Genomic DNA, 19,715 nt, shown 5'->3' on the forward strand with positions numbered 1-19,715 from the left:
GGTGGCCTCCACCATCTTGGCTGAGACCAGATGTCTCTTCTCAGCTCGGGGAAAGAGACGGCGGGTTTGATTATGTCGTGTCAGGGGTATTTTTGGGGTTTGTTTTCTGAGATCAACATCCAAGGGAGTACAATGTAGTTCAGCAGGTGACACCCCCCTCTTAAGATTCTGAAAGACTGTGCACCATAAAATACAGAAGAAAACTCAGGAAGCAGATGCAGGGGCGGGCGGAGGGCTGTTTACCCATGTTCCTCTATGGCGTGGGCTTCCCAGTGGGTCTGAATTGTGGCTTCATTGCCATATTTGTACACGCTGCTGGGCTGCCTCTGCCCAGCAGCATTAGAACTGCCGTGTCTGCTCACACACACTGAGGCTGTAAGGCACAGAGAGGAGGAAGGAGAGCCAGGACTCAGCTGCAGTGGACAGAGCAGACACACAAGAGGTGCCCCCCGTGAGAACGGTGTCTGTCCTTGGCAGACCTCTCGACCCCTCCCCGCTCCCTCTTCCCTTTTGTTCCATGCAGCCGTGGATTACAAAGTGCTTTCAAAAGACAAAGTCCCATACAAACTCAAGAAATTATTATTAGCTTCGGAGCTTCCCCATTCTGCGTGCCCTGGGGACAGCCCAGAGGCTGTTACTTCCTGTTGCCAGAATTTGGAGCTCCTGAGAAGAAAGGTTTTGAGAGAGACCAGGGTCAAAGGAGACTCTGAATTCAACTGGTAGGAAGCTGCAGTCCTAGAGCGTCCCAGCCAGGATGGTGCTGAGAGATCGGAGAGGCAGTTCCTTCATTTTCCACGGGCAGGACACGGGCTATAGTAACCAGCCGGGAGGGGGGCTGTGGCAGAGCTGGGACTAGAACGCCCAAACTCCACCTGCCCCTGAGAAACATTCCACCCCACCCTTGCTACCGCTCCTGGGATCTTTTGGCTTGAAAAAAACCTTGGGTTTAAAGGCAACCCAAGAGGGGGTTGTTGGCCCTGAGCCTTCATGCATCGCCATGGAGAGGCTGAAGAATGCAGAGCACTTCACGATGACACCCTCTGGATGGTCCAGGGGGATTCAGATGCCCTCTGCGGGCTTTTATTGAGTTAAGGGATCACGTGATTTACTGGCCTACGTCTGAGGCCTGCACAAGGGATACTGAACAGATGAAACCTCAGAGAGCCCACGGCTGCAGGTCACTGGCTTTCTCTCCTGCCCACCTGGATTTTTCCTGGCATTTGTTCCCAGCTCAGAGAAATGGAGCAGGGAGATGCTGACAGAGCAAATCTGAGGTCCTCCTTTGAGATAGTTCTTAGATACGGTCTTAAAATGCGGGCTCCAAACATAGCTTTTTAAACGAGGACTCCAAAACACAGCCTGAAAAGCTACCTCCAGTGCAGCGTGAAGAATGCTTTTCTAATCCTCCAGAGAAAAATCATGGACAGGAATTAACATTTATAGAAATGGTATGCTTTCTTCCTTTTCTGAATGTCTCCAGTTAAGGCTGCCTTACAAATAGGACTCCTAACCAATTTAAGACCAGCCCTTCCTCAAAGCCTAGAGACAAAAATGTCCGTGTTTGAGCGGCTCCCCTCCTCCTGCCCCCAGGCATTGGAACCTTTTCCCAATGTTGATAGACCTGAGGGCTGACCACCCAACTGTCTCCAGCCTTTTCCCACCTCCCTTTGTCCTTCCTGCCTTACGGATCTCAGGTGGACAGTGGTGTCAATTTCACTCCTGGGAGTTGCTGCTAAATCTCTTGGCTTTTCAAGACTGCAGGCGAGTCAGTCTGTCATCTCATCTGGAGAAACCGTTTGGCCTTTTTCTGATACTACATAGCCAGTCCATTTAAGTCAGCTGGCCAACTCTATTAAATAGACACGAAGTGGGCAGGAAGCTGGTTGGGGAGTGGCCTCCTGTAAATCCCAGCTGTTGATTGAGTTGGTACCTCACTTCTGTAAGGTGCACACACTGTGTTTCTAAACTAGGGCTGCCAGTGTATGCCTCATTCACACCAGTGGGCCTAGGTTAAACATTTTCATATTGAAAAACCAAGAGTGAACATAGTGAAATGTAAAATTAATAACAGTTTTTCAAATAAAAATCAGAGACCTCAGGAAGTTCCAAGCTTACCTCTGGCACCCCAGAGGCTTGTTCACTCTCCCTGAAAATGTTTTTAGTGGAAAGATTCAAGCAGCGCTGGGCTGGGCTGTGTGTGTGTGTGTGTGTGTGTGTGTGTGTGTGTGTGTGTGTGTGTGTGTAAGTAACTTCCCAAGTGATAAATCTCCTCCTATCCATTAGCCTGTGTTCTCTGAAAAGCTGATGAGGGAAGAAAGATAAAGGACTAGAATGTAGAACACGTCAGCATTGGGAGGGAGGTGAATTTTGCTTCCTGAGCTCCGTTTACCATTTCTTGAGTCAAGAAGTGGTGTATTTCAAGCACTTAAAGTCTTCATTTCTGGAAGTCTTTACTGAAGGCCCAGTTGTTGCTAGAAGTTGGGGTGGTTGGGTGGCATGTTGGAAATAGAGGATGAGATTCCTGCATTCAGGGAACTTAGCGGTTGTATGATGAATCAAGAGTAAAGCACGCAAAACCCTAGGAAATTAAGAACATCAATGATGGTGTGCTAACTATTGTGTTACGAATGCTAAATGCAGGAGGAAATCAACCCAAAAGCAGGAGCTCATGAGGCCTAATGTAGGATGCAGGCCTCCCGCAGAGAAAACATGGTAATAGAAACTGTTCTTAGAGTAGAGAAGCAAGATGTATGCGCACACAATGGAATATTATTCAACCAAATGAAATTCCGATCCATGTCATAACATAGGCATACCTTGAAAATACTACGTTAAGTGAAATGAGGCAGACACAAAAAGACAAATACTGTATGATCCCACTTACACGAGGCACCTGGAAAGTCAAATTTCATAGAGACAGAGTAGAATAGAGGTTCCCAGGAGTCTGAGGGGGAGGAGAGGGGGAGGGATTACTGTTTTATAGGTATATTGTTTCAGTTTGGGACGATGGAAACACTTCTGTAAATGGAGAGTTCTTTTTTTATTTTTTGAGACGGAGTTTCGCTCTTGTTACCCAGGCTGGAGTGCAATGGCGCGATCTCGGCTCACTGCAACCTCCACCTCCTGGGTTCAGGCAATTCTCCTGCCTCAGCCTCCTGAGTAGCTGGGATTACAGGCACGCACCACCATGCCCAGCTAATTTTTGTATTTTTAGTAGAGACAGGGTTTCACCATGTTGACCAGGATGGTCTCGAGCTCTTGACCTCGTGATCCACCCGCCTCGGCCTCCCAGAGTGCTGGGATTACAGGCGTGAGCCACCGCGCCCGGCCAAATGGAGAGTTCTGATGGCCACACGCAGTGTGAATGTACTTAACGCCACTGTACATTTAAAAGCGGCTAAAATGGGAAATTTGACATTATGTATATTTATCATAGTAAAATGTGTGTGTGTGTGTATATGTATGTGCATACACACATGCATACATAGATATATATATGTGTACATATGTCTAAAACAACCTTGAGCCATGCTGTGAAATGCGCATAGGTTGGTGTTGAGCTCTTCCTAGAAAAAGCAAAGTACACAGGACCGAATTTTGCCCCCGGCCCTAGTGCATTGACAAACAAGAATTGGGAGGGGCTGACAGTTTCCCTGAGAGCCCCGAAGTGATACGTCAGCTCCTACACGCCTTGCTGTTTATGATTTCTTCAAACATCCTCTCTGTCACTTTGCATGTTATGTTGTGGGTTGTCAGGGATCAAGCTGTTGAAAGAGGGTCCCCCTGACTCTTGTGAGATGGCCAGGCGGGTCTCTCTGGTTCGCTGGCCGGCAGCAGATAGCTTTGATAGGAGGGACCCATGCGGCTCTGAGAAAGTCAGCCTTTTTTGCTCCGTCTGGTTGCCAAAATAAACCGGAATGCTTCATTCCAAAGAGAAAGCTGAGTGAGGGGCCTGACAGTTTTATAGGGAATAAAAGTCTCAGAGGGTGGTATATTTTACTTTTTCCTTCCAATCGTAAGAGTTGGGGAAAACAGCTAGAGAGGCAGTTTGGCTTTAGGGGGAACTTCTGTTGGGGGTGTCCAGTGCCTTGGGTAGGTTTGAGGGGGAAGGGCACCATGGGCCTGGGTCCCAGGTGACCATGTCCCTGCTTCCTTAGGCCGACCCGGGGTCCTCGTCCCCTCTGCCCCGTACTCGGGCTGCACGCCAGCCTGTATCTCAGTGCTTCCTTGTCTATAGAACCTCTTGAATAAGGCCCAGCTTTTCCTCAGCTCTTTATCCTGAGCCCCTGGCAGAGTCATTGGGAATGATGCTTAAGAGCGGGAGGGAAGAGGAAGGAAGGAGCCCCCGAAGGACAAAGGCAGACAGATGGGTTTCCAGTGTGTTTCCAATTCGCTGGTCTCCCCATGTCCTTTGAAAAGTTGGATCTTCATTTTAACTTTAATTCTGTGTCAGGGCCTTCCGAGCCTTCTGAGTTTTCCCTAACAGTATCTTAGAGTAAGTAGCTTCATTTTCACATGACGCAGTTGCACAAATTCACTAACTAAAAACTGGAATTGAGGCTCACAGGCCATGAAGATGTTGTGAAGTTACTGCAAGATATTTAACAGAATAGAGACTCGAGTCATCTGTTCATTATATTTATCCTTTTTTGTCTAAGTCACATCAAAACTCTTTGTCACATTCTTTAAAAAAAAAAAAAAAAACCACTTTAGATTGAGGGGATCCACGTGCAGGTTTGTTATGTAGATACACTGTGTGAAGCTGAGGTTTGGGCTTCAGTGGAATCTGTCATCCAAATTGTGTACATGGTACCCAGTAGCGAGTTTTTCAACTCTTGTCCCCGCCCCTAGACACATTCTTAAATATTGCCCAGAGAAGATTCCAGGATATCTCTTCCTTAGGGTCATCCGGCATTTTATGTCTCGGTCACATCAAAACTGGTTGTCAATGAGCTATTAAAAAGCAGCACCATGAAAGAAGTCTCGGTTTCGACCACATGTGATGCATGGGGTCTCGCATTGTGTCTTTCTGCTCCATAGCTGGAAGCACCAGCACCCTTGCAACACATGTCATTTTAAAGGCTCCACTGTTGCAGATTCTGTCTTCTTAGGGCCTGTGGTCAGGAACCTTGTGAAGTGTTGCTGGAAGCTGGGGGTGGGGAGGTGGCATGGAATGGGGGGGGCTGATGCCTCCCTCTCCTGCCTCGTTTTTCTGTGGGCCTCATTTGGTATGCAAGGAAATAAGCCAAACAGCCTGTGAAGAAAGGAAGAATGAGATAGTTTCCTAAGTTGTCTCTGCCTGAGTTGGCTGCGGGTCTGGGGCTCATTCAGCCCTTTGTCCCCCTGTTGAGTGCAGTGCGTGTGTGGTGACAATGGAGTGGCGCAGTTACACTGAGGGCTAATGGTAGGAGTTCCGTCAGCCCATTCATGGAGGCAGAGGAGGGTGCAGGGCGCAGAGCTCGAGCCAGCAAGCAGAGGAAGTCAGAGGCCCTTGTAACGAGCCGAAGATCACAAACACTGCTGTCAGGGCTCCAGGCTTGGGGGGTGGGGGCAAGGGAGGGGGCCTATCATCGTGGAAGTTGGAGGTCTGCCCGACCTCCAGCGCGGTAGGGTACCACCTGTCCAGGCTGACAGACGAGCATTATGGCTTCCCTTTTAATCAGCTTAATTTGGGGCATCTTAACACAATGGCTGGTGCTCTGGAGGCTGCAGGAAAGCTGATGTCCTAGAGCCGCCGCACTTTACATGCATGTAACATCTTTTTATTGGAGGCGCTTTCGTGTTTTTCCAGCCACTTGGGCTATGTTTCTCTTTCTTGGAGATTCTCTGATCTGTCTGTCTTTACTTAGAGCTTAGAAGTCAAGGTATACAGAAAAAGAAAGTTCTGAAATTGGAGGCTTGCCTTCTCTAAAGCCAAGCCGAACTTTTAGCCAGATGTCATCGTGGGGCAAGCCACTTCAGCTCTCCAGGCTCCATTCCCTAGCTGGGAAACGAGAGCACTTGGCTATTTGATTTCCGAAGGCCCTTTAGACCTCCAAATTATCCAAGTCTGTGATGATTTATGGATGTCTTCTTATAATGCAGCCCTTCGGAAACACTAACTCCACTCTGGTCTCAGCTTGATCATCTAACAGAAGCAGGCCGGTTGGATTTAAGATGGGGGGGGTGGTCTTCTCTCCAGATGGCTGCCCCATCCCCACCCCACCCCAATCCCATGCACTCTCCTGCCCTCCTGCTTTGGGCAAGACGGCGATTGTGTGGAGTTGGCACGTCCAGTGGCAGGTATCGGCACCACTGTGCAGTCCCCTCTCCCTTCACCCTCCACCAGCATACAGAATGTATATGCCCTTCGCACATCCAAAGAGGGCCCCTGCCATGTTAAACAAAGGTATTCATATTCGGGGAGTGAGCTCTGTCTCGTGCAAGGGAGAGGCCAAGTTCTGTCTTTACCGTCAGAGAATAATGTTTGACATCATTTATACAAGACAGGGTTTTGCCCTTTTAGTCTTGCTGAGCCAGAATGAGGGATTTGTGTAGTTGAAAGTCGAACTGATCAGCCGGGCGCGGTGGCTCACGCCTGTAATCCCAGCACTTTGGGAGGCCGAGGCGGGTGGATCACGAGGTCAAGAGATCCAGACCATCCTGGTCAATATGGTGAAACCCCGTCTCTACTAAAAATACAAAAATTAGCTGGGCATGGTGGCACGTGCCTGTAATCCCAGCTACTCAGGAGGCTGAGGCAGGAGAATTGCCTGAACCCAGGAGGCGGAGGTTGCAGTGAGCCAAGATCGCACCATTGCACCACTCCAGCCTGGGTAACGAGAGCGAAACTCCGTCTCCTCAAAAAAAAAAAAAAAAAAGAAAGTCGAACTGATCATTGTCAAATTGCGAGGAAGTGGAGCCTGAAAGAAGGTTAGGCAGGACTGCAGAGAGGGGTAGCATCCTGCTTCACCACGAGGTAAGTCTAGAAGAGGGTGGGGAAGGGAGTTCAGAATTCTTCACTCATGGAGTACCTGCTTTGGTCATCCTTTTACCTTCCAGTCAGAGGGATCATTGATCAAGAGCTGGCCAGGCTGGGCGTGGTGGCTCATGTTTGTAATCCCAGCACTTTGGGAGGCCAAGGTGGGTGGATCACCTGAGGTCAGGAGTTCGAGACCAGCCTGACCAATATGGTAAAACCCTGTCTCTATTAAAAATACAAAAATTAGCTGGGCGTGGTGGCACACGACTGTAGTCCCAGCTGTTTGGGCGGCTGAGGTGGAAGAATCACTTTAACACACAGAGGGTCCCTCAGTCAGCCAAGAATCCTGCCATCTCCTTTAGATAACAAAATCTCTTAGGCCTTATGCTTTGGGTAGGATTTGTCTTCCATGGACAAGCATTCAGTTGGAAACAAGTATATAGTCACTGCCTCTATGGTAGGGATGTACTCTGATCTAGTCTCTCTGCCTCCTGGAAAAAAAGAAAAATTGTAAACATCCCCTTCAGCTGTTCCTCAAGTCCCTGTACAGTGGAAGGACATTACACGTGAACTTCCTGGATTCAGTGGATTATTCTCTGCAAGAAAAAAAACAGAGAAAGAAGAAAAGATGAATTTAGATTGTTAGGTTCCGCGTTTCACTCACTGAGTGCACACAGCCGGTGGGGGAGGACAGTTGGGATGTGGGGTTGAAGCTGTGTTCTGGGTCTTGGCTCCTGCCCCTGCACTGTGGAGTGAGCATTTCATCACACCACGTTGATTCTAGCATTTAAGTCAACTCCTTCATGCCGTGCTCAAATGCAGAAAGGGCTGTCTATGTCTATCCCAGCTTTAGATGAAAAACTGATCGGGTGAGACTTGCCATTCCTCTCTCATGTGGAAACTTCCTATCGGACATTCCACAGTAATTTTGACTGTAATCACTTTCTGCCTTTAACCCCCACTTTCATTTTGATTCTGTATTTAATATTAACTTTTTCAGATTATAAGGATTTGAGGTTTTCAAACATCTACCGAAATGTAAGTGCCCCTAGAAACATACTTTTAGGCCTCGTGCGGTGGCTGACGCCTGTAATCCCGGCACTTTGGGAGGCCAAGGCAGGCAGACCACCTGAGGTCAGGAGTTCAAGACCAGCCTGGTCAACATAGTAAAACCCCATCTCTGCTAAAAATACAAAAATAAGCTGGTCGTGATGGCACATGCCTATAATCCCAGCTACTTGGAAGGCTGAGGCAGGAAAATCCCTTGAACCTGAGAGATGGAGGTTGCAGTGAGCTAAGACTGCGCCATTGCACTCCAGCCTGGGCAACAGAGTGAGACTCCATCTCAAAAAAGAAAAAGAAAAGAAAAAAGAAGCATTATACCTTTAGCTTTCGCCACCTAGCAAGTAGTAACCTATGATGACAACACTGCCACATAGTCCTTGAGGGAAAAACTTGGGGAAGATCGGAACAGGGGTAAGGCAGGTGAGGCCCATGAAAATTCTCATTCATTTATTCAGCTCGGCGGGTCGGACAGGGTAAGGGATGCGACCAGGAGATGCCACAGGAAAGTCTGAGAGATGTTAGCAAGTCCAGGAGGCCAGTACCTGACTCCACCTCAGCTTCGTTCAGGGTGGCACGGAGACCCCTGCTGCTGAGTCATGTTGTCACCGTCAGCACTCTCCCCAGCACCAGACACACAATCTTCACTAAAGATTGTCGAGATCTTGACACACAATTCACCACTCTTGACTAAACGCTAATCTATACCTCATTTCAAAGAAATCTGAGGAATTCTTTCAGGTTCCAGGACCAATTTACTGTTACACATAATAGTGATCATTTATTGAGCTCCGCGTAGCACTACACATATACCAGGATCATCTCAGTTGCCCTTTACTCTGAGTGTTTTGTTGTCCTTGCTTTGTGGATGGGGAAACAGAAAAGTTAAATAACTTAGGTGCCACCTGCAAGTATGGTGGGTGGGCAGCAAATACCAATATGCCTGACTAGGTGCATTTTAGATATTTGGGAAATAAAGATAATGCTTTTCCGCTTGGCAAAATAGAAACTCTCTAGGTGGTGAGAACTGCACAGTGAAAGAAACAAAAGGGAGGAGGGCGAATCACGAGGTCAAGAGATCGAGACCTTCCTGGCCAACATGGTGAAACCACGTCTCTACTAAAAATACAAAAATTAGCTGGGTGTGGTGGTGTGCACCTGTAATTCCAGCTACTCAGGAGGCTGAGGCAGGAGGATCGCTTGAGCCTGGGTGGTGGAGGTTGCAGTGAGCCAAGATCGTACCACTGCACTCCAGAGTGAGACGGTCTCAAAAAAAAAAAAAGAAAGAAGTATTTGCAGTTTATGTGAGGGTCAGTACATTGGTCTATTGGCTTCCTTCCCTAGTTCTCAGGGGCTGAGTTTGCTAATGTCATGGCACCTCTAGTAGCCTTCCCCTTTTCTCTGCCACTTCCCAGCCCCCCAGGCAGAAAGCTTCTGGTTGGCCCCTTGATTACCAGGCATCCATAAGCAGACCATCATTTGCGCCAGTGCTTCTCAGAATACCCATCACCTGGGCTCTGCTAAAATGCAGGTTCTGATTAGCTCGGCCTGGGTTGACTGAGATTCTGCAGTTCCAACAAGCTCCCAGGTGATGCTGATGCTGCCGGCCCACAGACCCCACCTGGAGTAGTGAGGTTCCTGGGCACTTTAAGAACATCCCTCCTTTACTTCACATTTATTCCTACTGGAAACTAGCATAGAATTATGCAGGCTAAATTATGCATGTTTTCTTGGTAGGATGCTCTGTGTCCTGTTCCTCTTGCTAACAGCTCTGGTCTGGACCGTTGTTCTAGGATTGTCTCAAAGCCTGCCAGGAGCAGATTGAGGCGGTGCTCCTCAATAGCCTGCAGCAGTACCGTCAGGACCAGCGCGATGGATCCAAGTCGGAGGATGAACTGGACCAAGCCAGCACCCCTACAGACGTGCGGGATATCGACCTGTGAGGATGCCAGTCGGGCGGGAAGAGAGGCACACTCATAATCTGCTCTCTCCTTCTTTCTGGTTATGTTTTGTTCTTTGTGTTTTAGGGTGAAACTTAAAAAAAAAAATTCTGCCCCCACCTAGATCATATTTAAAGATCTTTTAGAAGTGAGAGAAAAAGGTCCTATAAAAACCGAATAATAAAAAGCATTTGGTGCCTATTTGAAGTACAGCATAAGGGAATCCCTTGTATATGCGAACAGTTATTGTTTGATTATGTAAAAGCAATAGTAAAATGCTTACAGGAAAACCTGCAGAGTAGTTAGAGAATATGTATGCCTGCAATATGGGAACAAATTAGAGGAGACTTTTTTTTTTCATGTTATGAGCTAGCACATACACCCCCTTGTAGTATAATTTCAAGGAATTGTGTACGCCATTTATGGCATGATTAGATTGCAAAGCAATGAACTCAAGAAGGAATTGAGATAAGGAGGGACATGACGGGGAGGGAGTACAAAACAATCTCTCAACACGATTGAACCATTTGGAATGGAGAAGCATTTTGCCCTCAGCCACCCGTTACTAGGTCAGGAGCGTGGCTGGATCTCTACGTTACGTCCTCTCGCTGTCTGCAGTAGCTGCTACCTATAAAAGATGTTTTATTTTGCCAGTTGGACACAGGTGATAGGCTCCTGGGCTTCATGTTCTGTGACATCCTGCTTCTTCTTCCAAATGCAGTTCATTGCAGACACCACCGTATTGCTATCTAATGGGGAAATGTAGCTATGGACCATAACCAAAACTCACATGAAACGGAGGCAGATGGAGACCAAGGGTGGGAGCCAGAATGGAATCTTTTCTGTTATTCTATTTAAAAGGGTAATGTGGCCTTGGCATTTCTTCTTAGAAAAAAAACTAATTTTTGGTGCTGATTGGCATGTCTGGTTCACAGTTTAGCATTGTTATAAACCATTCCATTCGAAAAGCACTTTGAAAAATTGTTCCCAAGCGATAGATGGGATGGTTTATGCAAGTCAAGCTGAATACTCCTCTCCTCTCTTCTTTTGCCCCCTCCCTTCCTGCGCCCAGTCTGGGTTACTCTTCGCTTCTGTTATCTGACATTCTTTGGTACACAGTTCTGGTGTTCCTACCAGGACTCTTGAGACACCCCCTTTCCGCTGACATTCCCATGACAACATTCCTCAGAAAAGCCTATAAACTACCGTTCTGATGGCACAGAAGGACCTTAATTCCCATCTCTGGTACTTCTCCTTTGGACATGGAAAGAAAAGTTATTGCTGGTGCAAAGACAGATGGCTGAACATCAGGGTGTGGCATTTTGTTCCCTTTTCTGTTTTTTTTCTTTTTGTTGTTGTCATTGTTAATTTTATTGCAAAGTTGTATTCAGCGTACTTGAATTTTTTTTTTCCTCTCCACTTCTTAGAGGCATTCAGTTAGCAAAGAGGTTGGAGCAACAACTTCTTTTTTTTTATTTTTTTTTTGCATAATTGTAATTGATAGGTAATGAAGCTATTTGTTAAAATATTTGCCTTTTCAAGTAAAAAAGAAAAATCAGAACAGGGCTACTTTGAAGAATTATTTTATACACAGATTCTGCCTTGTTTCACAGTATGAGGGTTGAAGATGGAAAAAAATCTAAGGGTCTCATTTTTTCATTTTGTTTTGTTCAGTTTTTTTTTTTTTTTTGCGCTGCTAAGAAGCTAAAATCATCCATCCTTATTCACATGGACAGTACCTAGCTGTAATGTTTCACAGAGTGTGCTGCTATTTTATAAACATTTTTATAATATATTATTTTACTGCTTAAATTCCAAGTCCTGAAGTAGATGGTTAAGATATGAGTTCTTTGTACTGGAAAAGCCCTTCTTTTTAGTTTGCTTTTTTCTTGTAGCCTGTTCATGGTTTTTTGTTGTGTTGTTTTTTTTTTTTTTTTTTTTTTTTTTTTTTGCCTTTTTGGTTTTTTGGGTTTTTTTTTTTCCTCTGATCACATTCTTCAAAGACGGAGTATTCTTTACCTCAGGTTTACTGGACAAAATCAATAACTACAAAAGACAATGATTCACACTTTTGTTTTCATTATACCTCACAACCGTACAGTTTCTGCTTGGGAGCCCATTCGTGGGAGGAATAGAGAAGTGTGTGGGCAGGGCTTAACTCCCCTCAGGTGGAAGGCAGGGCGGTCTCACTCCCAGGGACCTTTTTGGTCATGGAGGCCATTGGGCTCCCATTTTGACCCCGGTATCCTCGTCATGGTGGAAAAAATATATTGAACCAAGGGATCCTCCCTCCCCTTCAAGGCAGACATTTAGTACAAACACCGTGATTTGCACTTAGGTACCAGGTATCAGGAAACAGACTAAAAAGAATTCCAGCAGGCTGTATGGAGAGCTTCATCTTACAGCTTTTTCAGAAGCAGGGCTTCATCTGCAAAGGGCCCTTTCATCTGGAAGTATTTCCTCCGTCTTTCCCCTTCCCTGGCATGGACACCTTGAGTTTAGGATCATCTCTGCAGATTCCCTAGGTCTGAATCTGCGAGTAGATGAATCGGCAGCAAGCCGCATGTGTGGTGCTTCCTTCTCCCTCCTCTGTCTCAAACTGTGCAGGCAAGCACTATGCAAGCCCACGTCCTCTGCTAAGCGGTACTAAATGGTTTTCGGGTTTTCAATCACACTGAATTGGCAGGATAAGAAAAATAGGTCAGATAAATATGGGATGGTTGTTGAAGGGAGGTGAAGAGGCTGCTTCTCTACAGAGGTGAAATTCCAGATGAGTCAGTCTCTGGGGAAGTGTGTTTAGAAGTGTTCAGGACTTTGTAGTTAGCATGACCCTAAAATTCTAGGGGATTTCTGGTGGGACAGTGGGTGGTGAATTCTGAAGTTTTGGAGAAGAAAGTGGAGCAGCCAGCAAGTTAGCCAGAGTTTTCTCAAGAGCCAGCTTTGCTCAACACACTCTCCTGGGCCCCAGGGAGTCCCACAGAATGGGGAAAGCGGGAACTCTGGAGTTCTTGGGAATCTTGGAGCCTAAAGAGGAAACGAGGTGCAAATTCATTCACGGCGACCGACCCTTGAGCTTAAACAGATGCAGCAAATGAAAGAACCCGACAAATAAGGAAGGGCACAGGCCTCTCCGACTCTATTTACAGTCTGTAACTTTCCACTCTTCCTGTCGCCCCGAGGCCCCTGAATCCTAGCTTTTCTGTTTCCCATGCTTGGGGCCTCGCGTGATGATGGGTATGGGGCTGCTGATGGGAAGGTATGGGGTTGTTGGGCTTTTTGCCTGCTCCCTGCTGAAACAAAAGAACGAATCCTGGATTTGTCTAAAATCCAAAATCTTGGATTTTGCCCTCTTTTTGGATCTCGCTCTCCTTGGTAGAAGTTTGTTCCAGAGGGGTTCTCCCTATGAATTTGAACTCGCTCTTCTTTTGTTGTTGTTCTTTCTCTTCTTTTTCTCACCTTACACTAAAGGGGTTCCAGATTTTCCTGGTCTTTTTCTACCTTACTGTCTTTGTATCTCGTCTTTACTTCCACCTGTTTGTTTCTCTCCATCAGTGGGGGCTGAGTTGTTCCCCCAGCCTGCCAAATTTTAATCCTTCCCCTCTTTTGGCCAGATGCTAGGGGGAAGAAATCCTAGTATGCCAAAAATATATGCTAAGCATAATTAAACTCCATGCGGGTCCATAATAGCCAAGAAGCCTGCAGGAGAAAGCCGAGGGCAGTTCCCTCTGCAGAACACCCCATGCGTGCTGAGAGGCAAGCTCCCTCAAGAAGGAGCTGCCCTTCCAGGAGGCTTTATTTTGAACTGCCCCAGGACCCCACTGGAGAGCACAGCATGCCTTACCCCTGGGTTACCCTTGGTCTGTGTGCTCTGTACTGGAGGCTCTGTTCTGCCTCTTACCAGCCAGGTCAGGGGCACACATGGCTTACGTGACAAAGCCAGAGAGGAGAAGACAGCCCTGATAGCGTCACACTGCATCCCTTTGCTAGCAGGATGGGCAGCTCTTCAGACGGAGCTGCCGCTTTCCTGCTGTCTAGCACCTCTAGGGCCTCTCCAGACTGTACCCAGGGAGCTCTGGGACTGAAAGATTAAGAACATTAGGCAGGATCAGATGACTTTCTCAAAGAGGGCAGGGGAATTTTCTCTCCATGGGCCACAGGGGACAGGGCTGGGAGAAGAAATAGACTTGCACCTTATGTCATGTAAATAATTGATTTTCTAGTTCAAGAAGATAATATTGGTAGTGTGGGAACTGGAGGTAGGAAGGGGAGGAAGTCTGAGTAAGCCAGTTGGCTTCTAAGCCAAAAGGATTCCTCTTTGTTTATCTCTGAGACAGTCCAACCTTGGGAATAGCTTTAAAAGGGAAATTAATGCTGAGATGATAAAGTCCCCTTAAGCCAACAAACCCTCTGTAGCTATAGAATGAGTGCAGTCTTCTGTTGGTGTGGACTCAGAGCAATTTACAAGAGCTGTTCATGCAGCCATCCATTTGTGCAAAATAGGGTAAGAAGATTCCAGAGGATGTTTATTGCTTCCTCATACCACATGGCTTTTGGTGATTCTGGACGAAATGACCCAGAATGGTCATTTCAGGCACAACGATACTACATTCGTGTGTCTCTGCTTTTAAACTTGGCTGGGCTATCAGACCCTATTCTTGGCTCAGGTTTTAAGAAGCCATCAGCAAATGTGTACGTGCACGCTGGAGCTGCAGCCCTCATTCCTTTGCCTGCAGCCTACTTTGGGGAAATAAAGTGCCTTACTGACTGTAGCCATTACAGTATCCAATGTCTTTTGACAGGTGCCTGTCCTTGAAACACAAAGTTTCTATTTTTATTTTTAATTGGTTTAGTTCTTACTGCTGGCCAACTCTTACATCCCCAGCAACTCACTGGGCCATTGGATTTTTTCCATTATGTCCATTACCCTTACACCACGTACCTCAGATCTCTCTCTCCTCTCTCTGTTATAGTTTCTCGTCTTGGACTTTTCTTTTCTTTTTCTTTTTCTTTTCTTTTCTTTTTTTTTTTTTTTTTTTTTTTGCTGTAAAACAAGCGTGATGCCATATCGAGTCAATGTTATTCTCTCACAATGTACTCTATAAGAGGTGTGGGTGTGTATTTGGTCAGGACGTTAGAAAGTGCGGAAGTAGCATGATCCGTATATGCAGAAAGGTTTTTAGGAAGTATGGCAAAATGTTGTATTGGCTATGATGGTGACGTGATATAGTCAGCTGCATTTTAAGAGGTCTTATTTGTTCAGTATTAAGTGATTTAAAAAAACAATAACCTGTTTTCTGGCTAGTTTAAAGATGGATTTGAAAATGGTGTTGAATGCAATTAGGTTATGCTATTTGGACAATAAACTCACCTTGACCTAAACTATCTGGCCATTGTTGACTTATTTATCAACCAGCAGTCCTCAGAATGGAATACACTTGTGTCATGTCAGAACTCTGTTTTATGCTGCTGCAACAATTGGCAGGGGCATAAAAGACACATTCTAACCTGGAATAGAATCTGTGTGTGCCTCTGTGTTGTGGCAGGACCAGTCATTGTTGACATTGCTCGGGGACGGGAGTGCCCATGCAGCCAGATTATAAGCAAGAAGACCTAGTCCACCTTCAGAAGGTGGTACATCATACACAGTATGACTGGTCCTCAGAGGATACCCCTGATTGTTGCCAGCTACTCACTCTAGGCTGTGAGGAAGCATCTCCTGGCATGAGAGATACCAGAAGCCTGTGGTGCCATCTCCAGATTCTGGGGAACCCTGCCCCTGCAGCTTTCCTGGCTTCTGCCTGCTGTTCTTAGTGGCTCCCATCTGATTTCTGATCCTTCCTGCACCCCTCCTCTGAGACACAAGCCACAACTGCCCTTGGTGGAGTCTGGAGAAGCAGAGCCTGGGAATGGGATGTGACAGTCTCCGTACTGCTTGAATGAATTTCAGGGCCCTAGGCTCAGCTGGTCTTGGACCTCAGCTCCTCAGTCCAGCTTTCTTCCCAAGTGTGGTGGGTATACAGAAGGCAGCCTAATAAACACTTTTTTGTTTTGAGATGTAGTCTCTCTGTGTCCCCAGGCTGGAGTGCAGTGGCACAGTCTCGGCTCACTGCAACCTCCGCCTCCTGGGTTCAAGTGATTCTCCTGCCTCAGCCTCCTGAGTAGCTGGGACTACAGGCACGTGCCACCATGCCCAGCTAATTTTTTGCATTTTTAGTAGAGACGGGGTTTTACTGTGTTAGGATGGTCTCGATCTCCTTACCTCGTAATCCGCCTGCCTCAGCCTCCCAAAGTGCTGGGATTATAGGCATGAGCCACCGTGCCTGGCCTTTTTTTATTTTTATTTTTTTTGAAACAGGGTCTTTCTCTGTCCCCTAGCCTGGAGTACAGTGACACAAACCCAGCTTGCTGTCGCCTCAAACTCCTGGGCTCAAGCGATCCTCCTCCCTCAGCCTCCCAAGTAGCTGGGATTACAGGCAGACGCTACCATGCCCAGTTAATTTTCTTTTTTTTTTTTTTTTTTTGGACAGATTAGGTACATTAGAGCTTTTGCACAAGTTCTAATAGACATTTTGATGTTATTATAAAATTCATTTTCTCCAAAGTTTTCTGTCCGAAAGTCACTGAAGGCTGCTTTCCATTTTAATTCTGACCTGAGTTGTAAACAATAAGATTTTAAACTGGCCATTGGGGAAGTCCAGATTAAGATATTCCCTGTGGATCTCAAGTAACTTCACTTAATAGGACTTTTAAGCTTACAAGGACCCTGAAAATTCCCTGTTTCCATTCCCCATTGACATCCACCATTCTTAGAGACAAATAGGGGTAACTTTTTCTTGGGTTTCTGCCTAGTGAAGTTTGCTGGCCTCTAGGGAGTTTCAAGGGCCTCTGGTTGCCATTCATAACCATCCTTGGAATTCTCTTCGGCATGACATAACGTCCAACTGGGCCCCCCTCCCTCCCCTTCCCCATCTTTTTGCTCTGTAGGAGAAATGCTGTCTGTTTACAGCATGATAACTCTACTCCGTCTCCCAGATGCCACCCAGCAACACTGCCGGGCTTGCCCCATTCTGAGCAATGAATGTTTTAAGGGCAGGAAGAGCAGATGAAGCACACAGTCAAGCAGTGATAAATCTCACTGCCCCATCCATGCTCTTTCAGATCCAGATCATCTTATAACTGGAAAATCTCAAACTTAAAGTGCCTTTCCTGAAAGTGGCAGTTAAAAATGCAATGAAGACCTGGAAATCCCCGATCTTTTGTGTGTGTTCAAGGGAATGCTTTTGTATCTAACGACTTTCAGGGATTTGGAGCTTTTATGCAACATGCAGAGGTATCACCAAAATCCAACTTCCCAGTTGGCTTAGCAGTAATACTGTCAAAATACTGACATGAAACAAGTACTCAAAAGCTGAATATTATTACACCAGATTGCTTCTCCCCTGCTCTGCTAGCAATAACAGCAACAGCAAAAATGCTGTGGACGGAGCTGGGAGATTCAGACTATCAAGATAAGCCTAGTGCTCACAGCTGATGTCTAGGTGGGGCCTGTACTGGACCTTTAAGGGAAAGCACAGAGAACCCCAGGACACACAGGCCTATTAAATTGCCGAGAGGAACAGCAGCAAATGCAAATGAATCCAGGGGAAATCGATGCTAAGGAGTTGGAGGGGGCCCTTTCAGAGGAGATGGAACAGGTTTCCTCAAGCAAGTGGGTTTTAGGAAGATGCATTTGTTAGGAAGTTCATGGGGGTCGGCATAGTTTGGAAATGGAAACAGTGGGACCTTTTCCAAAAATAGAAGTAATTTTTTTAAATGAAGGGAAAATATTCAAATAGCTTGAACAGCACACACAATTTAATAGATTTTAAACACCATAAACACAGATGTTACGCTTGAAACAGGATAAGCAGAGCCACAAACATTGATTTGGGATTACCACCCACCTCATTTCTCATGAGGCTTAAAGAAAGAAGGCTGGAAGTTTCAAGATGACCAGTGGCTTTTCTTGTCATTGGACTTTGGAGGCCTGTCCCGCACTGGAGGGGTGGATTCCATCAGCTCAGACCACAGGCTCAGTCAAATAGAACTGGGCGGCCTGAGAAAGCAGCAAGCCGGCTCAACTTACCTCCCCGGCCTCTGTCTGATTATCCCCCTGAAGCTTCTTTGAGTTTATTCATTATTACGGTTTCTTTGATACTGATTTACTTGGGCCCTGGCCATTCGGCTGCCCTTAGCTCCACCACTCCCGTAAATGACTGTCCACATGGTTTCAACATACAGTTCTTCCTGCGACGTCCACTAGGTGGTACTAATGCCACAGACGGGGATCCCTCACAAACCCAGAGCCAGCCAGGTATAGGATGGCTCTGCCCTAGAGGGAAGGGAGCACCTCCCGACCGAAGACAGCAGGAGCAGCAGCCTGCTTGCATCATCGCCCCAGGGCAGCCTGGCCAGTGAACCTCAGGCCTTTCCCGTCTGCCCCTGGCGCAGATCCCGAACCTGGTTCTCTCACTACCTCCGCATCGTGACTCTATCTGGGGTGGCTGGTGCTGGTCTGTCACCTTTCCCGACTCTTTTCCAGGTCTAATCCAGCGATGGCACACTGGCAGCTTGCAGACCAAATCCAGCCTGCAGACATAATTAGCTTGACTCCCACAGTGATTGAAATTGTCTTGGATTTACTTGGCAATACAAGATGAGAGCTTTCACATAAAAGTCAGGATTTTAACGACTCTTGGGAAATTTAAGTCCTGGCAACCACAGGCCTGCGAGGCTGCAAGGGCTGCAGCTGAGTGTGACCGGCCCCTTTGTCTACCCCCTGCCCACCCCACAACCCACTGAACCCGCTGCTCTGTTTTACAGCACCTGCCTGTCCACTGAGGGATTACAGCTCTGTAGCCTAATCTGTGTCGGTTTTACCTTCCGGGCGAGGAAGGAGGATCCAATAAACCCCAGGTAGAGTCACCTTCCTCCAGTCTTCTCCACCACAGACAGACCTGGCATACTCTCTTCAGTTTGTGGACCACAACCTCTTCTCAGATAAAGACCTTCACACCTCATTAAGCATTACGGTCTCTTTATGTCTTTACGAGTTTTTAGTTATCAGATTACCCTGGGGCTGGGCCAGATTTTTGAAATTCCTTTGAGATCCCAATACTCAGCTCCGGGCACAGGTTTCCAGGTAGGCCCAAATAGGCTGGGTGGGTAAAGATCTGCTTTTTCTGTTTTTTTTTTGTTTTGTTTTGTTTTTGAAGATAGGGTCTTCCTTTGTCACTGAGGGTGGAGGGCAGCCGTGTGATCACAACTCACTGTAGCCTCAATCTCCTAGGCCAAAGTGGTCCTCCCATCTCAGCCTCCCAAGTAACTGGGAACACAAGCATTCACCACCATACCTAGATAATTTTTTTAAAAAAATTATAGAAACAGGATCTCACCATGTTGCCCTGGCTGCTCTCCAACTCCGGGCCTCAAAAGATCCTTCCCACCTCGGCCTCCTGAAGTGCTGCGTTACAGGTGCGAGCCACTGCATCCAGACAGCTTTTCCTGCTTTTGCTTGTCTGGGGAGTCATTTTTAGTGCTCCTGGCCCCATGGAGACCCTATGAGAAGACAAACCTCTGAGATTTCTAGATTTGTTGAAAAAGTGCAAGTCTCTGTGGCTATGTTTCAATCAACCCATTCACTGAAAATCATTACTCTTCATCATCCCCTTCGCCCATGAGGCTCCTGGGCACTGCTCATTTATTCAGTGGAT

At 46.7% G+C, this 19,715-nt stretch overlaps 1 protein-coding gene and 1 long non-coding RNA gene across 2 annotated transcripts in view; both read left to right on the forward strand.

Annotated features, from left to right (window-relative positions):
• Nucleotides 1–15,345, forward strand: part of CCND2 (cyclin D2) — a 30,488-nt gene extending 15,143 nt beyond the window's left edge. The window contains exon 5 of the mRNA XM_032254509.1: nt 9,817–15,345. Coding sequence (XP_032110400.1) covers nt 9,817–9,966 — 150 coding nt within the window. The 3' untranslated portion in view covers nt 9,967–15,345. The remainder of the gene's footprint in view (nt 1–9,816) is intronic.
• LOC116534237 lies at nt 4–4,828 on the forward strand. The gene is made up of 2 exons (XR_004261641.1): nt 4–3,031; nt 3,341–4,828. It is a non-coding gene; the product is annotated as an uncharacterized LOC116534237 (long non-coding RNA).
• Nucleotides 15,346–19,715: the final 4,370 nt, after the last annotated feature.

This window comes from Sapajus apella, unplaced genomic scaffold, assembly GCF_009761245.1.
Source record: "Sapajus apella isolate SASKATOON/1434 unplaced genomic scaffold, GSC_monkey_1.0 scaffold86, whole genome shotgun sequence".
Taxonomy (NCBI): domain Eukaryota; kingdom Metazoa; phylum Chordata; class Mammalia; order Primates; family Cebidae; genus Sapajus; species Sapajus apella.